Consider the following 22,597-nt stretch of genomic DNA (forward strand, 5'->3'; position numbering starts at 1 on the left):
CGAAAGCAAAACGCTCCTCCTGCGGCAATATGCCAGAGCTCTTCGACAAAATATGCGAGTCGAAACGAGGCGTGGCACGCGTTCAACTGGGCATTATGATGTAAGATTAACAACCCCCAAACGTGCTTCGGTGTACTCGGATATTTTATTTCCAATGCAGGGGCAAATTACACCGCCGCACCTGCACGGTGGGGCTATATGCTCACTTGTAAATGAACTGCACGAGACCATAGTCCTACCGAACCTGAACAAAAAGTTTCAAAACGGGAGCCTAATAAAACCATATGGGCGCAGTACATCAGCCAAATTATCGCTTGAATGCGCACAGCGGCATGTGGCGGACAATTTCGGTGACACAAACCACGCAGTCGGTTTGACGCGAATCACGTAAATTAACTGCGACTGTTGAAATGGGCGGTTCGGCTCACGAAACGACTACACAGCGTGACATGCGTCTACAGAAATTGCTGAAGACCGGAAAAGAGCGACTTCGGTGCGCGTAGTGCATGCATTTCTAGCAGCCCCCACCGCCTCCCCTAAAGCAACTTGAACGGACTAAGCGTAAGGAAGCAGCTTTGTGTTCCCAGGCCGCGTATTTGTAAACAATAATGACTGCTCCAATCAACACATGCCGTAGAAACAGAGTCACTGTGGCTGCACTTCCCGCCGGGATCTCACCCCCTCATTCTTCCCTTTTCACCACGACCCTTTACCGAGCGACCGCCGAAAAACGCTAACAGCACCAAAAAGGGACAGGGAAAGGAGGGAGGCGCAGTTTTCGTTGTCTGATTTTACCATCCTTGATAGTTAAACTGCCCAGTGGCACCGGTAAATGTTTGCCACTCGCAGACGCGCGTCCAGACTCGAGTCCGTGATAGAACTTGTTTGCACCACTGCACTCACGAGTGAATGAACTCACGAGTGCAAGCACTCGAAAATACAATATTCGTGAGCATTGTACTCATGAGCACTGTATACTCACAAGTAGTACTCATGCCAAGTTAAAAGACTGAAAGAGGCGGGGTTTCCGGATGGTGCTATTGCAGCCACGTGCGAGAAAATCAGACGTGCCATCAAGCAAGCCAACGACACGGTTGTTTCGAAACCTGCCCCACAAGAAAGAAAGAGTGGAAAAAATCCCGTATGTTCATTGGCTCTCTCATGACATCAAGAGAGTGGGTTCCTGATACGGCGTCAACGTTGTGTTTTCTGCCGAGAAAAAAGTTGGCCAGATCTGCTCTGCCGTTGGCAGACGCATCGATACGCCAGGGCGCCACGAAAAAGGCTGCCACGTGAAACACGGGAAGAAGTTCGTTGCTTGCACCCAGTCAGTGGTGTATCGCCTACCGCTAGCTTGTGGCAAGGCCTACATCGGGCAAATAGGGAGATGCCTGAAAATACCTTTACGGGAACATCACGGTTCACTGTTGGGCAGGCCTTACATGCACCTGGCTTCGCACTGCAAAGAGGGCCAGGTACAGGGGTGTAAACCAGTCTTCGAAAAAACAACCGTGTTGTTTAGGCACAGGGGCGGGACACAAAGGGAGATTATGGAAGCTTGGAATATCAGCCGGGAGGGGTCGATGTGCGTGAGTCCCCCCTCAGTCAGTCTGCAAGACGCAGAGTTGGCGTTTCTGGAACGACACGTGCGGTGATAGCGCATTATTGGTTGCATTTTTTATGTCCGGGGTAATTTCTTTTGATAATCTCTGCATCAGTCCTAATCAGTTGGGTTATGTCGGTTGGCTGCCCCATATATTTGTGTTTCGTAATAAATGTAGTCAGTTGCCAGTAGCGCGTCGTCCTGCGTATTTCTTTTCTTAGTCAACGTCTTTCCGAGCCTGTTTTCAAGGTGAATCAACACCAACTCGCCCAAATTTCCATCCTGTTATAGTACGCTTAGTTGTAAATTTTCTTTTGTCAGAGAAAATTTTGGTCTCGTATCTGCTCGCTCCGCTGCAATTGTCGTATAAAGATGATAGTCTTCTGCTGTCCCTCCCACGTAACTCTCTCCTCCATTCTCACCGACGTCTGCTGGTCTCCTCTCTCGGTCCTCCTATAGTAAACCCCGTGGACATTTGTTGAATTCAATTCAGCTTTTCCGCGTTCGCACTGCTGGCATGGCATTTGTTTGCACCTTACTCTTTCGCTGGGCGCACGAGCCACGAGTTCCAATGTGGACCGGTACATTTGTTTCTATTTTGAGGGTAAAATATTGTTTATGGCGTCTTTTTTCGTGTTTCCTATCGAAAAAATTACTCCCAAGTCTAGTTTAACTTACACGAACAGCGCTAGTATCAGTCATGTACTTATGTTTTCCTTCAAATAGGGATAATATTTTATTTTTGCTGAACAATGTTGATAGCTATGAAGTTGTCTGTCAGACTGTTTAAAATGTTTTGCCTATATAAACGTCTTGCCCGAGAATCCCCATTCGCTTTTGTCCGGAAGGCTGAATCGACGGACGGATGGAGAGACAGACAGAGAGACAGGCAGACAGACGGGCCAAAGTTAAATTGCTCGTATTTAGAATACACCACAAATCGAACCAGCGACAGTGCACTAAGCGGCGCATTCCTCAAACCACCGGGGCGGGTGTTTAATAAAGCACTTCGAACAGAATCACTCAGCACGCCAACGCGTTTTTTTCAGGAACGCCTGTTAATAAAAAACGTTCCAGCAGTTTATTCTTCCTTAATTTGAGCAACCTTTGGTTTAGGAGGTGAACCAAGCTATACAGGGGCCCTGCTATGAATAATCTGATACACACACAGGCAGGAAGAGCAAGAAACTCACCGCAAGAAAAACGGCTTCTTACTTTCCTTACTTCAGCCCAAGTAGTTTATATCATGCACCTCCATTTGCCCGCAACAAATCTTATTTACACCACGTTTTTATCTGTATCAGGCTGTCAAAACCACACATCAACTATGCTGGGCAAATACATGAACACTGCACAAACGAGATTGCTTCTCTCAAACAGCAGTTCTGCACGAGTACTGCGTCTTTCACGACCTCAGACTCACTGAAAAGCGTTTCATCTTGATGAAATACCATATTCATAGGCTGGCCGGACGTCTGCAGCCTTCAGATGATGTAGTAGGCGCTGTCATTGGTGCGATCCTTGAAGCGCCGCTCCAGGGGATTTGGTGCTTCATAGAGGCAGAGTGCGTGCATTGCGGCTAGCGATACTACACTGTGATTTGATTGATTGATTGATTGATTGATTGATTGATTGATTGATTGATTGATTGATTGATTGATTGATTGATTGATTGATTGATTGATTGATTGATTGATTGATTGATTGATTGATTGATTGATTGTAGGGTTTAAAGCGCCGATGCTTCAGAGGTGATGAGGTGCGCGCTAGTAGAGGACTCCGGATTAATTTGTACCACCTGGGGTCTTTAACGTCCGCCGAAATCTCGAACACAGGGGAGTTTTTGCTTTTCGCCTCCATTAGAAAAGCGGCCACCACGGCCGGGAATCGAACCCACGAACCCGTGCTAAGCAACTGTGACTCGATGAACCTGCACGATTTGATGCTGCAAAGAGAAACTGTGAGCCCGGGGGCTACGGGAACTTGCACCCCGCACATTCATACGCAGCCCATATTGGGTTTCTGCAACATTGTTGCCAGACTATGTCACGAACTTGGACTTGCAAGTCGCTTTATATAGGCGCTGAGGCACCTTACAACCCGTTACCAATGTAACAAAAAGTGAACGGCATAATTCGAATTGATATTACTGTACCAGGACGTTTCTTTTGTTAGGTGGCCGAAAAGGTCGTTATTTCTGAAATGTGTATGAAATTCGCGTTACTTGGAGGTCCTGGTACTTGTACCCTAGAAAATTGTAGTCGGTTCACTCTACTCTGCGCGAACAAGTTTCTTTTTGATTGTCAAATACCTTGAAATTAAGCATGGCAAGGTGGAAATCGATAGATTGTTAGGTAGATTGATTGATAGATTTATTTATTTATTTATTTATTTATTTATTTATTTATTTATTTATTTATTTATTTATTTATTTATTTATTTATTTATTGGTTGATTGATTGATTCATTGATTCATTGAATGATCTATTCATTGATTGATTGATTGATTGATTGATTGATTGATTGATTGATTGATTGATTGATTGATTGATTTATTTATTTATTGATATATTTTGCCGCCATTTTACTAAGGCTCGGCCGATCTACTCTTGGGTACGTTCCCGTCGTTACCGTGTTCGAAGGACGACCGGAGAACGATGCAACTGAAAGTATTAATCACTTTAATTGGTTCAGGAGATGGATCGACTGATTTAGAGACATTTTTTTCGAGAGGCTACCTCTTTTAATCTTGACTTTTCCTTTCGGCCGGTATGTGCTACTTTATGTTTGCACTTATGTGCTTACTTTATCAAACTACGGGCGGAGGGGCATCGGAGCGCGTGCGTGTAACTGCTACTATCAAGAATTGTGGTGAACACGTATGCCAAGTAGCGCACCGAGAGAGTAACCGCCGTTTCAGCGCATTGCGTCGTCCGAGAGCTGCGCATAGTCTGCTCCTTTCTGATTTCGATACCATAGAGTTTCCTACAGTATACACTAGAGAGGGATCTGGCGCTAGCGTCTATGCGGCTCACATCAAGGTCGTCTGTGTCGTCATGGACCGCCATTATACATAGCGCTCGCCTTAGTTTCATCATTGGCTTGGATTGAAACGTTTTAGTGTCCGCAAATTTAAACAAAGTGCCACAAAAGCGCGAAGAATAGTGTGCAATTATGTAAGTGTAAAATAAACACAGGCTGTTTTAAAACTAAGGAAAAAGGAAGTAAAGCGTATTTTTGCCGGAACGGTTGTGCCTGCTCTTCCGCAGGCCAAGGTTCTAGTTACGAACAATGTTAATATTTGGGGGGTAACTCATTAGAGAGTGTGATTTTATTAATTTTACAATTCTTTCAAATAATAAGCTTTTTGAAGAGTTTCGAAAATTTTTTTTTGAGCGTGCCTATGAAAATGTTTCCTTCGTGGTGAACCGGTGCATCGACCGCCAGCTAGTTTAACAAGAAAAAAGAAAACGTGGCGTTAAACAGTCGTGGACGATGACAAGATACGACGCATACAAGCGCCCGTATCTGCCGTATCTTGTCTTAGTCGAAGTACGTTTTGTTTCTTCTTTTTGTTGGGTACAAATTTGGCGGCGCCATATTACCCGCTCAGTCATACGTCCTTCGACTGCGGCATGAGCAACGTCAGGTGCGATCACGCATTGCCTGCTGTTTCACTGAACACGGCTACCACAGAAACGGGAGGATTTCGGCTTCCTTGTAGCTCGTAAACGTGTTAATGCATAGTGAAGAAAGCAAATCCCCCAAAATTACACCATCTGCCCACGTGGGAACCCTGAGGGGATGCAAAGCCGTGGAGTAGTAGCGTGTTAATTGGTTGTTAGAGTAAAGACACGTGTAGTAGCGTATTAAATGTCTTCTGTATTTATCGAGTAGTGGAGAACGTTTTGCGGCTTTTCGTTCTCGAAGCGAGGAATCCGCTGTTCGACGCTGGCGTTTCGAAGCGTTGTCACGTTGCCGAACGCCATCTGGATCAGCTACTCGCCGCTGGTGTTTCAAAGCGGCTTCTCGTTCTCGAAGCGAGGAATACGCTGCTCGATGCTGTCGTTTACGTTCGGCGTCGCGAGCTCTCCTCTGTGCAGCCTTGTCTTCGGAGGTGCTCGCGGTTCAGACAGGGTGCTGGCTGGCGCTAGTTGAAGGTGTGCCAGCCAGTTCGCTGACGGAATCGTTGGCGCCCATTTCCAGTCATCGGACGGCGCAGTACCGAAGAAGCAACTGAGCGGAGCGCGGACCGGGTTTATTTGCAGAGCAAAGGGAGTGGAGGGGAGGAGCAGCGCGCGCTAGCGTACAGGTGGTGTGGAGAGGAGGAGGGGAGAGAGTGGTGTTATCACAGGTGGTGTGGAGAGGAGTAAGAGGTGCGGACGCCGGACGCCGACGGACGACGGATGCTTTGCATCTAAAGAGATGCATTAAAGAGGCGTACGAGAAATGCTTTGCATCTAAAACCGCTTAAGAATCCAATTGTCATGCCAAGCCCAAGCCAAAAAGGGGGGTCTTCTCATGAACCCCCAGGACGACATGGCTTACGAGGCGCAGTTTCCTCTCTAGTATACTTACTAAGAAACCCTATGTTCGATACCGCGAAGCTTATGGCATATCTGATTTACGTAAACAGTGGCAATGCAGACTTTGCAGTTGCGAGAAAATGCTGAACTTTCACACTATCAGCAAACAACGAATAAGATTTTGTTCCTATAAACTAAATCCCTCAGCTTCTCGAGCCCGTGCCTAAGGGCCAATGGAAGGAAGGGAGCAAACTATAAGAAACGATGGCCCGAAGCCGCAAGGAAAGGGGAGGAAAGGGAGGACGCAAATAATGCGCAGCTAAGGAGGCCGATCAGACGAAGCTCCAGAGTGCTGTAAATGTATCCTTGACGCGCTAAGAGGGCCGAATCCACTCTTTGTATGAGTGAACCCACGCCGGGCGGTGTTGGGCGCGACGTACTGCAAAGCACGGGCAAGACCAGACGACTTGCAGAAGGTCAGGTTGGGATCTGCCATGGCATGCGTAGCAGAGTACAAAGGGGTCCAAGAAAGAAGGGGAGGATGTGCAGATCCAGTTTGTTGAAGTCCTGCGAGGCCTGCAGAAGGGGAGTTTCCCGCCGAGGTTGCCGTCGGGGAACCTCCCGGCGGTAGGTTGTTCCCTTGCTGGGAGTCGTTGCCCGGGGGCACAAGGAGAATGTGCCCTTTCTGCCACCTTGCGATGACGTCGCCGGTTATGGAAAAGCCGGAACGAGCCCAGTGAAAAACCTGCGCACCGCGGGATAAGCCCGGAGGCAGAGGATGCGGGTTCTGGGGTAGTGATGACTGGAGGAGAAGGCGCCAAGCATGTCTACGACGCTGGCGCTCCTCGTCAGGATCGAAGTAGACTCCGCTGGCAATGCTGTCCCCGGGCTGACGGCGGTACGACGGAGATGCCTCGCTCGCCAGCCTGTGGGCGCTATTATTACCGGGATGCCCGCCATGGCCAGGGATCCACCGTACTGTTACGGGTGTGTGGAAGGTGTCGTGCACGGAGCTGCATGATCGCTTAATACAGTGTGCTGCAGAGTGTTCCCGTGGAATTCCAATAAGATACCGTAAGCCCTCGGTACATCCGTAAAACGTGCACACGGTGGTCAACGATGTAGGCTATAACGGCGCACTCATTACTGTCTGCCGCTGCAGCTGCAAGTGCCACAGGGCTCGTGTGAGGTTGCCAGGAGGCGTCCACGTACACACGTAATGTCCGCGCATCCGCAGCGTAGGTGGCTGCGGTGGCCTGCACCAGTGTGGTACGTTTCGCCGCATGAGCAGCACGAGCACTTTTGCGGGGTCTGGTCCCCGCTGCGTAATAAGCACGTCTACCCATGGGTGAATATGCGGATGGATGGGTGGCTCATCTAGTAGTCGCTCTCCGTCATGGCGTAGCAGGCGTCGTCCCTGCAGTGCCAAGTTGCGACGGTCGTTGGCGCCGGCTTTGCGCGCAGAGATGGTATCCCCAAGCGTGCACACCAGCATAGCGGTACAACACTTCGACGCGAGTGTGACCGGGCAGGCCAGCAATAGCCCTCAGCGCCTCCCTATACAAAACGTCTAGCTCGTGAAGTTGGTGCTTCGTGAGATCGTAACACATGGCGCAGTAGGCCGCTCCCGATACCAGCACTGCGTGAATTAGGCGTCAAGCGATATCTTGCGAAGCACCACCGAAAGTGCCAGATATGCGGCTTATTATGTGTAGGAAATGTCACCACAATGATTTGAGCTCTCTGAGCCACTCTTAAGCTCCCCCGTTTTAATGAAACGGTACACCCAGTATGCGAATTCAACCGCCTGGAGCTGGCTCGAGGGGATGCCCTGTGATTTCTAAATGAATACGTTCGCGATTAGTGGCTTTGCCGCGCACAACTAAGTAATTTGTTTATGTTGCTCCCACATTCACGCCAGTGGGTACCACAAGGACCGTGAATGTGTCCAAAGCATGTTGCAAGCGCTGTACGGCTCGGTTCCTGCGCTCTGGTACATGCAACGAAAACAGTCCTGCTGCAACGAAAGCGGCTGGCCATGACCGGAAAACTGGTTTTTGCGTAATAGTTTGGGCGATATTTGGGTGATATTTCTGGTTTTCGGGGGATATTTTTAGCCCGAAAAAGACGTGTGCGCTGTTCAACAGTCGTTGGTAAATTTTATGAATCTTGTAATATCGATGTCACAATACGCCCTTAGCAGGCTAATTTCCCATGCCAATACTAACATTCTCCCACAGAATGTCGCTCCATGATGTTTACGTTGTTACTGAGCACCGCGTTTCGCCTAGAAGACAACAAGAGCAGCACGCGACATGTAGTAGTTCATTGGCGCAAACGCAGGTGGGGCGTACGTCAACAAATCTGCGAACGCGATGCGAACACCGGATGACTCTGTGCATGTGTGCCTAACATGCATGGAGGCCTCCATGCATGTTAGATTTTGATTCATCTTAGGCCTCCATACATTCATGTGAAAAAGGTAATGTACCAGGAAGCTAGTGTTCTGGTTCCTCGAAACACGGCGCTCTGGGCTATGGGAGCAGTGCAGTCGACTTTGTCGTCACTTCAAATCATACGCGTTACATTTTACGGACATCCAATGAACTTTTCTGCAGGTGGACAACGGACAGGATGACTGGAAGGACTGTTCTGCCGTCGCTGAGTGCACATACGTTGTTCAGCGTGGATGGAACTCCTCGTTCAAGACAGGCTTCCTGGAAATGCGCAACTCTCGCCGTGCAGCGAATTACAGCCTCCTTATCCGCGGCTGCAACTCGCATGGATGTGGTCCCGCTGCTGTGGCGAACGTCAAGAAGGGCGTACCAGGTACCCTGTATTCCGTTGCACGTATGTTATGAATCTAAACTATGCGAGGGGGTGACGTTAGGAAATAAAGCGACAGCTATTGGCCTCGTGTTGGCGCTCTATGTTTTACATGAGCACAGTTTTCTCATAAAGGGCACTTTGACTGGTTAGTCCAAAGCCATTTATTTATCAAACAAGTTTGTTTCACTTCGGAGGTAAACGAATGATGAGATCAGTATTGTGGTCCCAGCTAGCTCAACAATGAAATCCCCACGAAATTTCCCAATGGTAGTTACCGCGGTGAGCGTAAGGAAGAAACGCAAGGAGCAGTTCATACACGCTGAAAGAGGAGGCAAAGGTGAGCCCAGGGACGCGGGTTCAATCCTAAGAGCGGCGGCCGTTTTTCTCTGGTGCATGCGAAAACGATAACTGCAGTGTGTTTAGATTTCGCCGTACCTTAATGATCCTCAGAGGGGGTGAATTTCTCCGTAGCCCTCCACTATGGCAAGCCTGATTGTTAAGGCGCACCTCCAAAAAATGTAGTACGCCTCAGCACTTTTTATAGGGTAGTGAATACGAAAGCATCACTGTTGAATGGTCGTGTGGATAGAGTTTGCGCCGTCATGTTAAACTAGGGCAGACGTCGCCGCGTGTTTGGCTCACCTCGTATATAGCACTGCTTGCGCGCTACCCGTTCAGGCAGCGCCGTACAATCGCCATTATTTCGCAGCTGCTGTTCAGGTAGACGCCTCGTGTTCACCCACAGCAGTTTCAGCGTCTTCGCAGTCGCTCCTCGTGGTTCCCCTTCACGCCATCTCTGCTGCCCCACTCTCAATTTCCTTCATGGCGCGGGCATCACGTACCTTCGCACTGGATTTGGCTTCCTTCGCCGCGTTCCGCCGCTCCTGCTTGTTTCAAGCGCCGCATTGACTCTAACGACCAGTTTCACATTTGGTGTTTATGCAAACCAGTGCTACTTAACCACGAGTGTGCCGGGGACCTCTTTCGGGCTTACAAATGTTAGGGCCCACGATGAACTCTACTGATTCGTAACACAATGTCAAACAATTTGCAGATGCCGCTAAAGTCGCCCAAATATTCAGTGCGTGCAATTTGTGCCAGACGTTTATGCTGATGCGTGTTATATTACCAAATAAATTGCTCTTGCAGCTACAAGTCACCCAAGCATCTACAAGCTGTCTTTCGCGTGTCTGCCTTCTCCGCATAGCAGGCGTATCCTGCAAAAAGCCAACGTACACCTGGACCGAACTGGTTCGAGAAGCTCGAGTAAAATATGCTTTGAGATGAGGTTGAGGGCAATGAATCAACGAAGGTGGGCAGCTAAGGTTTTTAGGTACCTATACTTGAAAAGCGTGGACACGCAGTGGTTAAGAAAGACTAGAAGGCTAACGATTAAATACGGAAAGAACAGTGGGGAATCCAAAACAGCCAAGGTAACCAAAAAAGAGACAAGGCAGATTGAAACGAATAAATGGAGGGAAAAAATGGAAGCTAAAACGTCGTTAGAGATGTACAGGGCTGAGAAGCTGAACATCAAAAAGGAAAATTTCTACGATAATTCCCAGGGCAGTGCTTTGCTTTTTGAGGCTAGAGCAGGTTGCGAACTAAGAGTTTTGTGAAGAAGTATTCACAAAATGATGGGGTATGTGTGGTCTGCGGAAAAGAAACAGAAACTATGCGGCACATAGTGTTAGAATGTGAGGGTATCCATCCAAATCTACATGAGGGAAATATTGGGCTTCCAGAAGCCCTAGGATTTAAGGGTATCAGAGAGGAAGTTAACTTCAAGGCTGTCGAGGGGACGAAAAGAAGATTAGAATGCTGGTGGACGAAAAGCAGAGAGGGGAATATTGCCTAGGACAGTTATCACCTGTAACAGGGAAAAGAAAGTATTTCGGGCCTAATAAGCTTTAGTGCCTGCCCTAAGCAGCGCTAGTTTTAAACCAAGAGTGTAAAACATGGTTATATTAGTCCTTTTTGGTAAGATGACATGTCATCACCCCGCTTCAAAGGAAAAACCAATAGGAATCATCATCATCATCATCATCATCATCGAAGAAGTGATGTAGCGAAGCCACTTTTTTGCAGTTCCACAAGGTTTAGCAAAAATTGAAAATTGAATGGGGAGGGGGATGTAAATGTTTTGAAGCGGCTTCGCGGATCCCTTAAATGCCCGCGCGGACCCCTGGGGGTCCGCGGTCGACAATTTGAGAATCACTGATGTATACGGTTGAGAGTTCATCACCGAATACACCACACTGATGAAATTCGAAAAACGCACGTTTCGAGGAAGGTAGCGCTCTAATTTTATGTGCAGCCAAAATGTGCGGCCTACAGTGGTTCCACTATCTTCAAATTAAAATTAGATGGCACGTGTTGAGTGGTGCTACTGTCCTCTCGTTATTACCGTCATTATTTTCCGCCTAACTCATTTTCTTCTTCTCTTTGTCGCTACGGCTGAGGAGCTCGGCCGTCGTATTTGCTAACGCTTCTAGCGGCAACGTGGTTGGATCGTCGCATAGTTGCTAGCTTCCTTCTTCTTTTTTTTTTTTTTTTGGGGGGGGGGGGGAGGGAATACGCCTAAGCAAAGAGCATGGACGTTTTTCCTGTGCGAGTTGGCTTAATTTGATTATCAGCAACAGCAATCGGCACGCATGTTTTTGTTCATTTTCTAATAGCCATCGAGATATCCAGATATACATTACTTCAGCTTTACTTCTCTCGACATGCGTCGTGAAATGACCCACCGCGGTGGCTAAGTGGCTGATGCGTTGGGCTGCTAGTCCTAAGGACAAGGGTTCGACTCCAGGCAGCGGCAGCCGCATTTTCTGATGGAGAGAAAAAGCGACCCGCTTTTAAGGATCCCCGTTAAGGATCCCCGTTAAGGATTCCCAGGTGGTCAAAATTACTCCGGAGCCCTCCACTGCGGCGTGCCTCATGGCCCAGGTGCAGCTTTGGCGCGATAACATACGTAATTCTCTGTCATCGTGAAATGCAGAGCGCCGCAACCGTCATTTACTCACCGTCCCACTTTGTTCACTTGAACGCTAGTGCGAGACGTCGCTTGCACTGAGCACGAACAGAGCAAGCGCACCTTTCGCACTTTGAGGGAGCCAGGGTAGAGGGCGAGCGCGTGATATTTTCACCCATTCGATGAAAATGTTTGTGGCTGACGCACGTTCTGTAGGTGTTGTGTGCCCTGGCCAACATGTGATCTTGTGGCGCGGATTTTATCCTTCGAAGAAAATTATTTTTCATCGTGGGTTTCACAAAAAGCTGGCTCCTCGCGGTAACAGACTTTGGAATCAACATGGGGCTGCCGAATAACGCTCCGTAGCTAGCGGCACTGTTTCGCGAGGGCACGTTTCCCATAGCAGCGATGGAGAACTCCATCGGTATTTACGGTGCAATAGCACGAAAATTTCCACCATCTTTTTCTGTCACCTGGTATTACAACGTGCGATCCTCGAATTTTTTTCCTAGTTTCGGGCTGCGGGATCTACCAGGTGCTCTGCAATCTCTGCAGCACAACTGCACCTCCCAGACACCGATGACGCCACTTGTGGTCTTATTGATAGAAGTACCCTTTGCTTGCGTACTTTCCTCCTCCATGAACGACGTGACAGCTTATGTCATCTCCAGAGTCTTTGAGGCCTGAAATACATTGCAGGGCATGCCTTGCTGCAACGCGCATGGCGGAAGTGTGCCGGACAAGGTAGAGGTTAACGACTCCTCTCGGCCATTTTGAGGTAATTTGTGGAACCTCAGGGTTGTTGCGGGCCAGTCAGGTGGGTGAAAACTTAGGCTCGCTAGGGCGCTACAAACCGTCCATGTCTGTCACCGTAAGAGCTGCACTCATGCGCTAGAAAACAGCCGCAGTTCACAGGCAACCACCGGACGTGCCCGTGGTGCTCACGAGGACATTGAGGGATAGTTTAATGTAGAATGTGCACCATTGCGATCAGGCTATGAGCCAACCTTCCGGATTCATAACCGTGAGCCCTGTTTTCCTCACGTTCCATATGTTCACAGCACAGCATACGGGCAAAACCGAGCATGGAAGTCACTTGTGGAAGCAAAAAAGGTGGCAAAAATGATTATCACTTCAGTAAACTTGCCGATGGGCTCATACGAAATTGTCTTTGCACTGTTCCACGTTAGCTATAATAAGGGCTTCTTCGGTGAACAAGAAAGCATTGAATGGCAGTTCAGCAAAAGAGTCAGCGTCTGGCGTCTGTGGCAGCGATACTGTTCCTGAAACTCCGATTGGATTCCGTACGGAGCACACCGCCGCCGATGGGTATCGGCCACAGCTGAAAGGCTACACCCGCAAAGGTGCATCCAGCAACGCTTGAGGAAGCATTAAATGGCCCATTGAGCTATAAAGCGGGAGGCTGTAGCACTTAAACCACCCTTATACCTACCGTTGGCTGTGACGCATAGCGTGCGTTGTGACGCATAGCGCGGTGGGCATATATGGCATGACGCTTTCAGGGGATTCATATATATATTATATAACACTTCGTTATGGGGTCTGAAGCGTATACGTCGCCGGCGGCCGTAACCTCGGCCGCAGCGAACGGCGGCCGCCCACGCCAGTTCACATAAGATTCCCCGCCCGAAGCAATTTTCTATCACTCGTAGCGCAAAACTGGAAGGAGCACTCAGCGCTGCTCTATCCGATATTAAAGGGACACTGAAGTGATTTGTAAACATTGCGGGATTACTAGCGCAAATTGTAGTTCGGAGTCCGTAGGCATTGTTTCGACCACTCTGGCCGCGTTTACGCGAATTTATTTAGTAGAAAAATCAATTCGAAAATGCTGTCCTCCTCTCTTTACGCTCGCCCATTTTCTGTGGCGTTTTCGTGTGACGTCAGCAGGAGATGAGCTGGAAAATGGCTGCGCTACTGCACGGTTCGCCGACCTACCGATCGAGTCAGTCGGCCCAGCGTTTCGTCCGCCGGCCGCCGACGGGTCGTCGCTATTCGCTCGCTCAATTGAAACTAAGCAACAACACCTTTGTGAATGAAAGAATGTGCCTTTCCTTACTTTGTTAGTTTGTACACTGTGTCAAACTCAGAGTCCGGGTCGCTCCACACAAGCGCTGCACAAGTGCACATGCGACGCTTCGCTGACTTTACGCTAGTAGGAAAATCTAAGGCCAATTGAAGGCGGGAGAAGAGTCAGCGAAGTCAATATAGGTACTAAGAAAATAAAATCACCTGAAACGTTTACCGTACAGCGCAAAACTAGGGAGCAGGAAGCACTTTTCGCGCTGGGTAAACAAGCACAGCGGTCAGCAGCACGACCGCACATCTGCGAACGCTTTTCCGTCAAAGAAATGAGATTGCTAGACGTGAGATATTGTGGAAGTTTGGGGGACACTTACTGCAGGAGTGATATACAACAAATAGTCACATAAAGTACTTAAAATGCTTAAATAAATAAAAGTGTAAACTGGTCATACATTATAAACCTTATATATCCAAACCGGCCAGCGCCGGCTCGTGGCCTAGCGGTCTGAGGCGCTGGAATTTGTTTTGAAAGTTGCAAGTTCGAATCCCCGAGGGTACATGTATTTTTTTTTTGTAAGTTGATTTTTTCGTATGCGGCCGATGTTTTCTGAACTGAGTTCACCATTTTTGGGCCGTAACGTTCACTGCTCCACGAGCGAGATCGCAGAACGCGCGCATACTGACAATGACGCGCTAGCGAGTTCTCGTTGGCGTGCTGTTGCCACAAGCACCGAGTGCTTGCGTGCAGTGGGCCCAGGCCTGAATCAGCACACCCTTGGCCTGGTGCGAACTAGCTTTTTACTAACAGACATGAGTGAGGCAAGCTCCGAATATGCGGGAAAAGCGCATGGCATTTGAGAGTCTGCGGTGACGCGGAGGGCGTTCATCCACTGCGTAGGCCTCGTCTAGTGATTTCTACGATTCCAAGCCGCCCTGGGAGGTTTATCTTAGACATTTGACAGCCGACAACATGGCAGAAGCGCGGTACGGCGATAATTGAGAAATCGAGAATGCCCATCCAACAACGCCATCAGATGTCAAGCATGTTGTTTTACAGAACCGAAACCGAAACTTTTGATTGCTAACCTTGGGCATCGTCCAGTCATGGTGCCCCCCCCCCCTCCTGACGTCACAGCCTTTAGTTGGCGCGGCCGCCGCAAACCGCGCATAGTAGTTTTTCTTCTTTCGCGCTTTGTAAAATAATTACCGATTTGTCAACCGGATAAACGATGAATAGTGTGTTAATTTGAGCCAGTCTACACAGTGCAAGCAAAAACGGGAGCTTGACAAATTCACTTCAGTGTCCCTTTAATTACTTCGTATTCACAACTTGTAAGGAGTGCTTAGGTGCCGGCAGAATTGTTTTCCTACAAATTGACTGTCTTTTTTTCTTGCTTTCATGTCCTCTCGCAGAAGCTGACGAAGTAGCTGATCTCGCTTTTATGCCATTCGACAACTCCTCCGGCCTTCTTTCTTGGAACGCATGGCCAGACCACCCTGTCGAATACATCGCCTCTTGGCAATGCGATAAGGGCGAACTCTTCGGCAGGACAACAGTACACATTGAAGTTGAAGTCACAGGTAAGTCAAAATGTACTTATACGGAATTATTTTTTTTGTAATGCACTATTTATGGTTTTAAACAAGCAGATTAATTAACGTTGACTGAATTTTCACTGATTTTTACGTTCAAAACGTTCCGAATGTCGGAGAAAAAGGCGCTTAGAAGCTCACTGCATTTTTTATGCTTTGGTCGGCAGCTCAATGATTGTTTGCTCACTTACAAATTTTAAGAAGTATGAGGCATGTAAAGGAAATTACAATGAAGAAGCTGTAATTTAAGAAAACCGTTTGGGCTCGCAGGTGGCTTGTCGCACATGGATTAATGAAAAAAATGCTGAGGTCAGGTAGTAGTAGAGATGAAGCCGTATTAACTCGAGCTTGAAAAGAGCCTAGCATGAGCAGTTTTGCAACCACACGCGGTATTGCGGTGCCAGCGCCATTGGCACGGCCATAAATTAGTGCGCTATGCTTCACGCGATCCGGCTAATCCGGGTTCGAACCCCTCGGGCGGACTTCTTGTAAACGTGATTTTCGCCGTGAGGGAGTGATTTCAGACAGGCAATGTTAAAGAACCGTATTATATAAGACGTGGAATAGTTTCGGAAGTTGAAGACTTACACTGCGACAAACTGCGCGTACAAAACAATCACACAAGGAGAGAAAAGGACACGAGCGCTCGTGTCCCTTTCTTTCGCTTCTTTGTGGTGGTTTTGTGCGCGCAGCTTTTCATAATAACCGTACACTAGTTAGGTCAAGTTGATGGTTTGCAGGGCCATCGCGGAAAATGGCCCGGCCATTTCATGCCATTTTATGCCCACGTATGACGCAGACGACTTTTTTGCCAACTGCTGGCGGTAAATTTCCGCTTTTGGAAAATCTTTAAATTACCGGTATTTACGCGGGTTAATGCATTTTTGTCGGCATAAAATTTGTTTGCGTTTGAAAGGAGTAAAAGTCTTAAAATGATCGTAAAAGCCTGAAGACTTAAAAGTCTTAAATAACTTAAAATGATTCTTTCAGTTCAAGCCGCCTACGTCTACACCAATGTGTCGGAGGCGCAGTTATAGCCGCCATGGGGCCCACGAGCGCGTATGCGGCGCAGCTGACGCCACAAAGAACGGGCATACGTTATGAAATGCCAGTCTCTGCATTTCTTAACGTTATGCCAACACGAAGAATATAAACAGGTTCCTTCTCCATTCCTCATTCGCTATTTCACTCTTCACTATGCCACGTATACGAGGCGCTGCACGTTGATTGACAGGTTCCTCAACATTTCGGTTGCAAATAATGGTGAATGACGCCACGCGTGGAAGTCCCGAGGTATGCGTTTCTCGAAAACTGGCCTTGAGGCGGGAGGTTGCGGCCTGTAGGTTAGAAAGCGGGTCATATTCACCGTTTCGATGTCAGCTACTCCTGTTACGGACGGGCGAGTTGAAAGCGCTGCCTTGAAAGCGATCCCTTCCCTGATAGGGGTGTGGCTGTGCCTTGTAACGCTAAATTACCACTTTCTGTTTCGAATCGCCGGAAGTTTCGGTCGATTCTGATTGATAACAACACAGGCCAAGCGTGCGTTCTAAGAACACTCCCGACGTCTCACGTCTGTCCTCGAGGCAACACGATCTTCGGAACATACGCTGAAACCCGAAAAATGCCTTTTTCAGCTACCAGCGCCTCAGGGGCCGAGAGAGTAAAAGTAGACGTAAAAGTAAAAGGTCCCTCTCCCTTGCCTTCTTGTTTAGAATGCAGTTAAACCTGGATGTAACGAGCCTCTATGTAATGAACGCGTGGATTTAATGACGTTTTTCAGTTTTCCATTGTCTCCCCCATTGAAGCACATGTGTTAGCGACCTCTATGTAGCCAAACGTCGCGGCAGTTAACCATGATGTAACGAAGTTGGCGAGATGATTAGACTTTTTTTTTCACTTTTACTCAAAATCGACCGCAGAAATGAACTAATTTAGCCAATAGTAGCACTACCGTAAGGAGCCAGCAGAATAAAAACGTCTGGAATCGCCTAAACACGAAATTCGTCAGATTAATGATGATGATCAATGGCGAGGCTAGCACCATCCCGTGGCTAACGTAGTACTCGCTTCTGGTTTCGCTCCTGTAACGTGACACCACACCACTGCAAGAGTAACTACCCCTCACGTTTCTTTTTCGCCTGCACCGTAAACTACCGTGCGTTTCGACGTGTGAGTGCGGTTTCGGTTGCAGACTTAAGTTTTTGAGGTGCTACGCCGTCCTGTCCTCGTGTAGTCGCGCGTCCCACTTCAATATGTGGTATCGGTTCGTTGGCGAAAAGGCACCCTTTCAGTGTAAGCTTGGTTTTTGGAAAGCGTTAAGGTGCCGAAAAGTGTCAAAAGATAAAAGTTATACTTAGGTTACGGTTTTTAATACCGGGGTAAGTAACCTTGCTTCTGTGGAGCGCCGTGTAGTGGCTAAGCGCGTGCGAAAGAGGAGGCGCAACTCACGCTGTTTTTCATGTGAAATAAATGCATGCAGGGCGAATTCACTTTCTGTGATGTCGAGCATTTTGGCTTAGTTTCTGCTTCATTTCCGCGAGCCTTAACTCGAAACCTGCATGTAAAGAAAACGTTGATGTAACGAAAAGTTGATAACTTTTGTCAACTTCCTTACATCCACGTTTAACTGTACGGTGTAATAGACACAACACGACTACGCCATAGTTTCCAAAAGAAATTCCCTGGTGTCGATTATTAGCCAGTACTTCCAACGTTCTTCGAACAAGCTACCTTTCAGGTGTGCTACCGAGCGGGGAAACACACTGTTTGGCGTCTTGCACCACGTCATTTGTCCAGTTGCCCAGTCCAGGAGAACGGGCGATGACCGTCTAGGATGTATTTAAGAGAAAAGAACTGCCGACAGGGACCCTATCTTAGTCTAGGCCCTAGGCTGCTGCAACGCGGTGGGCAGTGCGACGACGGTACTGCCCCTCTGGCCATTTGTAAGATAGACGGACGGCTGACCGGAACGTAAGCACAAGAAAAAATGCTGACTGATTTGTTTGAACTTCAGCTACAAGCATCGAAGCTCGCAGCTAGTATAAATCACATTTCTTCGCTCCGGATCCACATGAAGTAACTCTACAGAACAACCACCGCCATCGTACGATAATCACCATGAATGAAAGAAAGCTTACCAGAGGCCCCGCTTGCCACCAGCGCATTGGGAGAAGCATGGCGGAAATTATGTGGCTTTTTCGCGCTCTCATGAGGCTACTGACACACCGCCGTATCAACGCAGGACAATGAATGGCCGTACCACCGGGACCTCAAGTCATGGCGCTGCTCAACCGTCATACAATGGTTGAAAGGCGCAAGCGGACGACAGGAGTAGCGAGGGAAGGCGGAGGAGGTGACCAGTGGGCGCAAAGCACAGGAAAGAAGGGAGACTTCCTAAAATGGCGGAGTAGTTTCACGAAACGTGTCAAGGCCTCGCCCCTTAAGGGCTCGGGCTGTCGGCATATCAAGCCGTCGTCGTAACCGCCGCCTCATGTAGTCACGGTACTAAAGCACCGGGAGACTAGCTTACGACTCATGGTAGAACCTAACGCGTACTACACAAAACACCGGGACACTCGTTTACGCCTCACGCTGGAACGCTTCGTAACGCGTATTAAAAAAAACACCGGGACACTGGTTTACGCCTCGCGCTAAAACGGTTCGTGTTTCAAAGACACGAGACTTTCACAACAAAGCTGTATACCTCTACCCCGCGAACGGGTTCAACTCCGTTGGCAAAAACTCCGATTCGCCAAGGATATACTTAGAAACTGCATGCTTCGCCCCTTTTCAGGTTTCACGTTAGAGAAGATGGCCCGGGAGTTTTCGCCATGATCTCCGCTAGCCATGAAGCCAACATGCAACCTTGATATGTTTAAATAATTGGGCAGCTCATGCCTCTTCATAAATATGCTCGACAGGAAACTGCTGCCCTCAGTGGTGAACCAGTGTTTTAAAATGCGGATTTCTGATTACTCGCTCTCCGCCCAACCATGTGCCTCCTCGATTTACCAGTCCTGGATATACTGCAGGCAGTCCAAGGACTGCCTTCGAACTAGAAGTCCCTCAAGAATACACGGGAAGATCGAACTCAGGATCGGGACACGGGCAGCCCGCGGACGATCTGGGGCTGATAATCGACGAGGCACATTACGATGCCACAAGGGCTCTGTAACGTGCATAGGCAAGGAGCCATAAAACTGGTGATCAGTACATTGACCAATGCTGTAGTGAAGAAACCAGAAGTTTAGTATCGCCGACTAAACATAGTCGAACACCAGAATTTTGGGCGCAATAATTTTGTGTCCTAATAATTTGTGTATGAAGCAATGTCCTAGCCAGGGGCGTTGCTTCGTATAAGGAAGTGGTATATTGGACGCCATGAGCTCACTTGAAATCTAAGTAGAAAATGGGGAGCGCGATTTGTTTGTAATTATTGCGACTTGAAACGCGCAGGCTACATCATGCTGGGAGCTGCAGGGTATGGCGCAGCGTGTGGCCTCACCGCTTGTAGTCCGCTCGGAGCATCGGAATCCTATTCACGTTCATGACCCTGCGATACTCCTCTGCAGCCATTCGTGAAAATCTATTAATACAAGCTGAAAGTCCACTACTCTATTTCAGGATTCGGTTGATTTCGTCGGCATTCGCGAATCGCCTTATTAAGACTAAAAGTGCGGTAAAGTAGCTCGTGAATAACCAAGGTATCTCTCGCTTCCCTCGATGAACATCACATTAAAATTCGTATGAGCGTTATCCCGAAGAGTAAATCGACGACTAGACGTTACATGTTGTCTTCATGAGCTCTTTATATAATCCTTGTATTCCGCGCACGTTTGTAGATATGTCTTATGCTCCAGTTAAGCTACATGGGTGCCGTGAATACTGCTAAATACAGGCGTTGAAATAACCACCGCCTCCTCTAGCATAATAGCAGGTTTAACCTCAGTAGCTGCGCCTGACACGAACAATATTTTTGCGCAGCGCGATTGACGGGTCCTCAGCGAAAGCCTTCAGGCTTTAGCATTTCTCTTAAGAGTGATGTTCATACAAAATTGTGCAGTAGCATGCACTTTTTATTGAACAGTTGGGCTTAAGAAGGCCACTGTAAATTTTTCCTTCGGGAAACCAAAAAAAAAAAAAGCGTCTGCATAAGTGTTTCTATCATTTCGCCGAGCGCATCTTACTATAAGTCTGTTTCGTCGTCATTTTATTACCTTTTCTTTAGGGTAACTTCTGGAACTTCTGTGGCAGACATTCACGCCTACCAGCACGTTCTTTGCAGTTTGAATTTTACGAACATTAGTTTATTTATAGCCGTTTTACCTGACACCATATATAAATGGTTTTAGCTTAGAAAACGACAAAGTGAATGCAACTACGCTAGGCTTTCCGAGAATTGGGTTTTGTATATTTGTCACTCCCTAAAAGGGTTTTACATGAACGCACAATCTCGCGAATTTCAGGAACAGGCAGTTGCTATTCTTTTCTTCATTATCTTGAATAACCTCAATAAAGTTTTCACCTCAAGCCGGTAGGACTGGCACGATGCCTTGTTGCGTTCAGCGCTTTGCTAAGCTTCGAGTTCCTTTTTCCGCCCATTTCTTTAGTGCTAGACTCTATATGCCACTGTGGCGCGATGACTTAATTGTTCTTTCAAAATCGTGGGAAAAGTCAGTACAGTGGCCAAACCAGTGTTGGCGACGGTGCAGTCACCATTGCCACACACGGATCCAAAGGCGCGTAATGTGCGCAACCAGGTGACCAGACGGTCGTCACTGTAAGTTGCAGGCAGATATTTCCCTGATCACAACGCCGCTGTATCTTGTAGATTCTGCGTGTAAATTTCCTTAATTACCTCCAGTAGTTACGTTAGATTCCGGCGCACTGTGTTTGTTATCTGTACGGCGCGCTTGATTCATTTATACATAATTTTGATTTGCAGGTTTACCACCGGAAAGGAACGAATGCATATTTTCCGTTACCGCATTCCGTAGGCTGCAAAGTGGAGAGGAAGTGCACGGCAAAACGTCGACCATATCTGTGCCATTTGCTAACGTCATCAGCTAGGGCCGGTAATATGGTGTCCTACGCATTGGGAAGCAATAAAATGCCCAAAAAGCGGAGTAGTTCTCACGTGGTGCTCACTCTTGTCATACGACCGCGAACCATGCACAGGTCGTAAAATTCACAGCCCCGTGCCCCTTCAAGGCAATCGTCGCCCCTCATCAACACAGCTGTCACCATGGATCAGCGTCCCTGGCAGTCAGGGCCGCCATGTTTACGGCACGGAAGCAAAAAGGCGTTAAGCCCTATAAAGCAAGCAAAGCCTTCATGAAATAAATTCATCATTGGCTGAGACCCTGCCGTTATCGATGTAAAGATAAGATCAGAAAAAACATGTTGCGACGGGTGGGGCCTTTTTCAGGTCGAATTCAGGGTCCTTTCTGCGACAGAATGACTCATACAGTCAAACCTCGATATATCGAACACGGGTATATCGGATTATTGTCTATATCGAACACTTTCTATATCACGCGGAAAATCACATGCATTTGTAATTTTTTATTTCGAACTGGGACGGACATGAAATGGGTATATCGAACTCCGCCACCCCAGACTGCCCAGACCGCTCGCGCTCTGTTGACAGGCGGCGAGCTATCCCGCAGTACCCTCGAGGATAGCGGTGGCGCGATGGGCGTTCCCGACTGCTGCGCATCGGTTGCGCCGAAGCAGAATTGGGCGGTGCAAAAGAAGAATGCCAGCTTGAAGAAACCTGGGGCCAGCTGGAGCGCTTTTTGGTGCTGAGCCACGAAGCATGTGCATTGATGACTTTGTTGTCGGTGACGACAGCACCAGAACGACGGCGGAGTTGACGGCTGTGGAGGTGCTAGCCGGACGTTACTACTGAGCGCACAAACGAAGACGCTGCCGAGGTCAACGTTACTAGAATAACGTTGGCCGAGGTTGTACCCGCAAGCGCTGATAGTGCCCCGCTCCCGACTTCGACGAAGCTTCAGCGGTTTTGGG

The 22,597-nt window shown here is 48.2% G+C and overlaps 1 protein-coding gene across 2 annotated transcripts in view; it reads left to right on the top strand.

Annotated features, from left to right (window-relative positions):
* Window positions 1-21,693, top strand: part of LOC144138433 (uncharacterized) — a 169,792-nt gene extending 148,099 nt beyond the window's left edge. Inside the window, exons 11-13 of one of the 2 annotated variants that reach the window (XM_077670721.1) lie at window positions 8,748-8,958; window positions 15,392-15,556; window positions 21,513-21,693. In XM_077670721.1, coding sequence (XP_077526847.1) covers window positions 8,748-8,958; window positions 15,392-15,556; window positions 21,513-21,637 — 501 coding nt within the window. In that variant the 3' untranslated portion in view covers window positions 21,638-21,693. Of the gene's footprint in view, window positions 1-8,747; window positions 8,959-15,388; window positions 15,557-21,512 lie in introns of both variants that reach the window. The other variant, XM_077670713.1, reaches the window with a different exon arrangement.
* The last annotated feature ends 904 nt before the right edge of the window (window positions 21,694-22,597 follow it).

Source organism: Haemaphysalis longicornis, unplaced genomic scaffold, assembly GCF_048455015.1.
Source record: "Haemaphysalis longicornis isolate Haplotype H1 unplaced genomic scaffold, Haemaphysalis longicornis Haplotype H1 scaffold_1, whole genome shotgun sequence".
Classification (NCBI taxonomy): Eukaryota; Metazoa; Arthropoda; class Arachnida; order Ixodida; family Ixodidae; genus Haemaphysalis; species Haemaphysalis longicornis.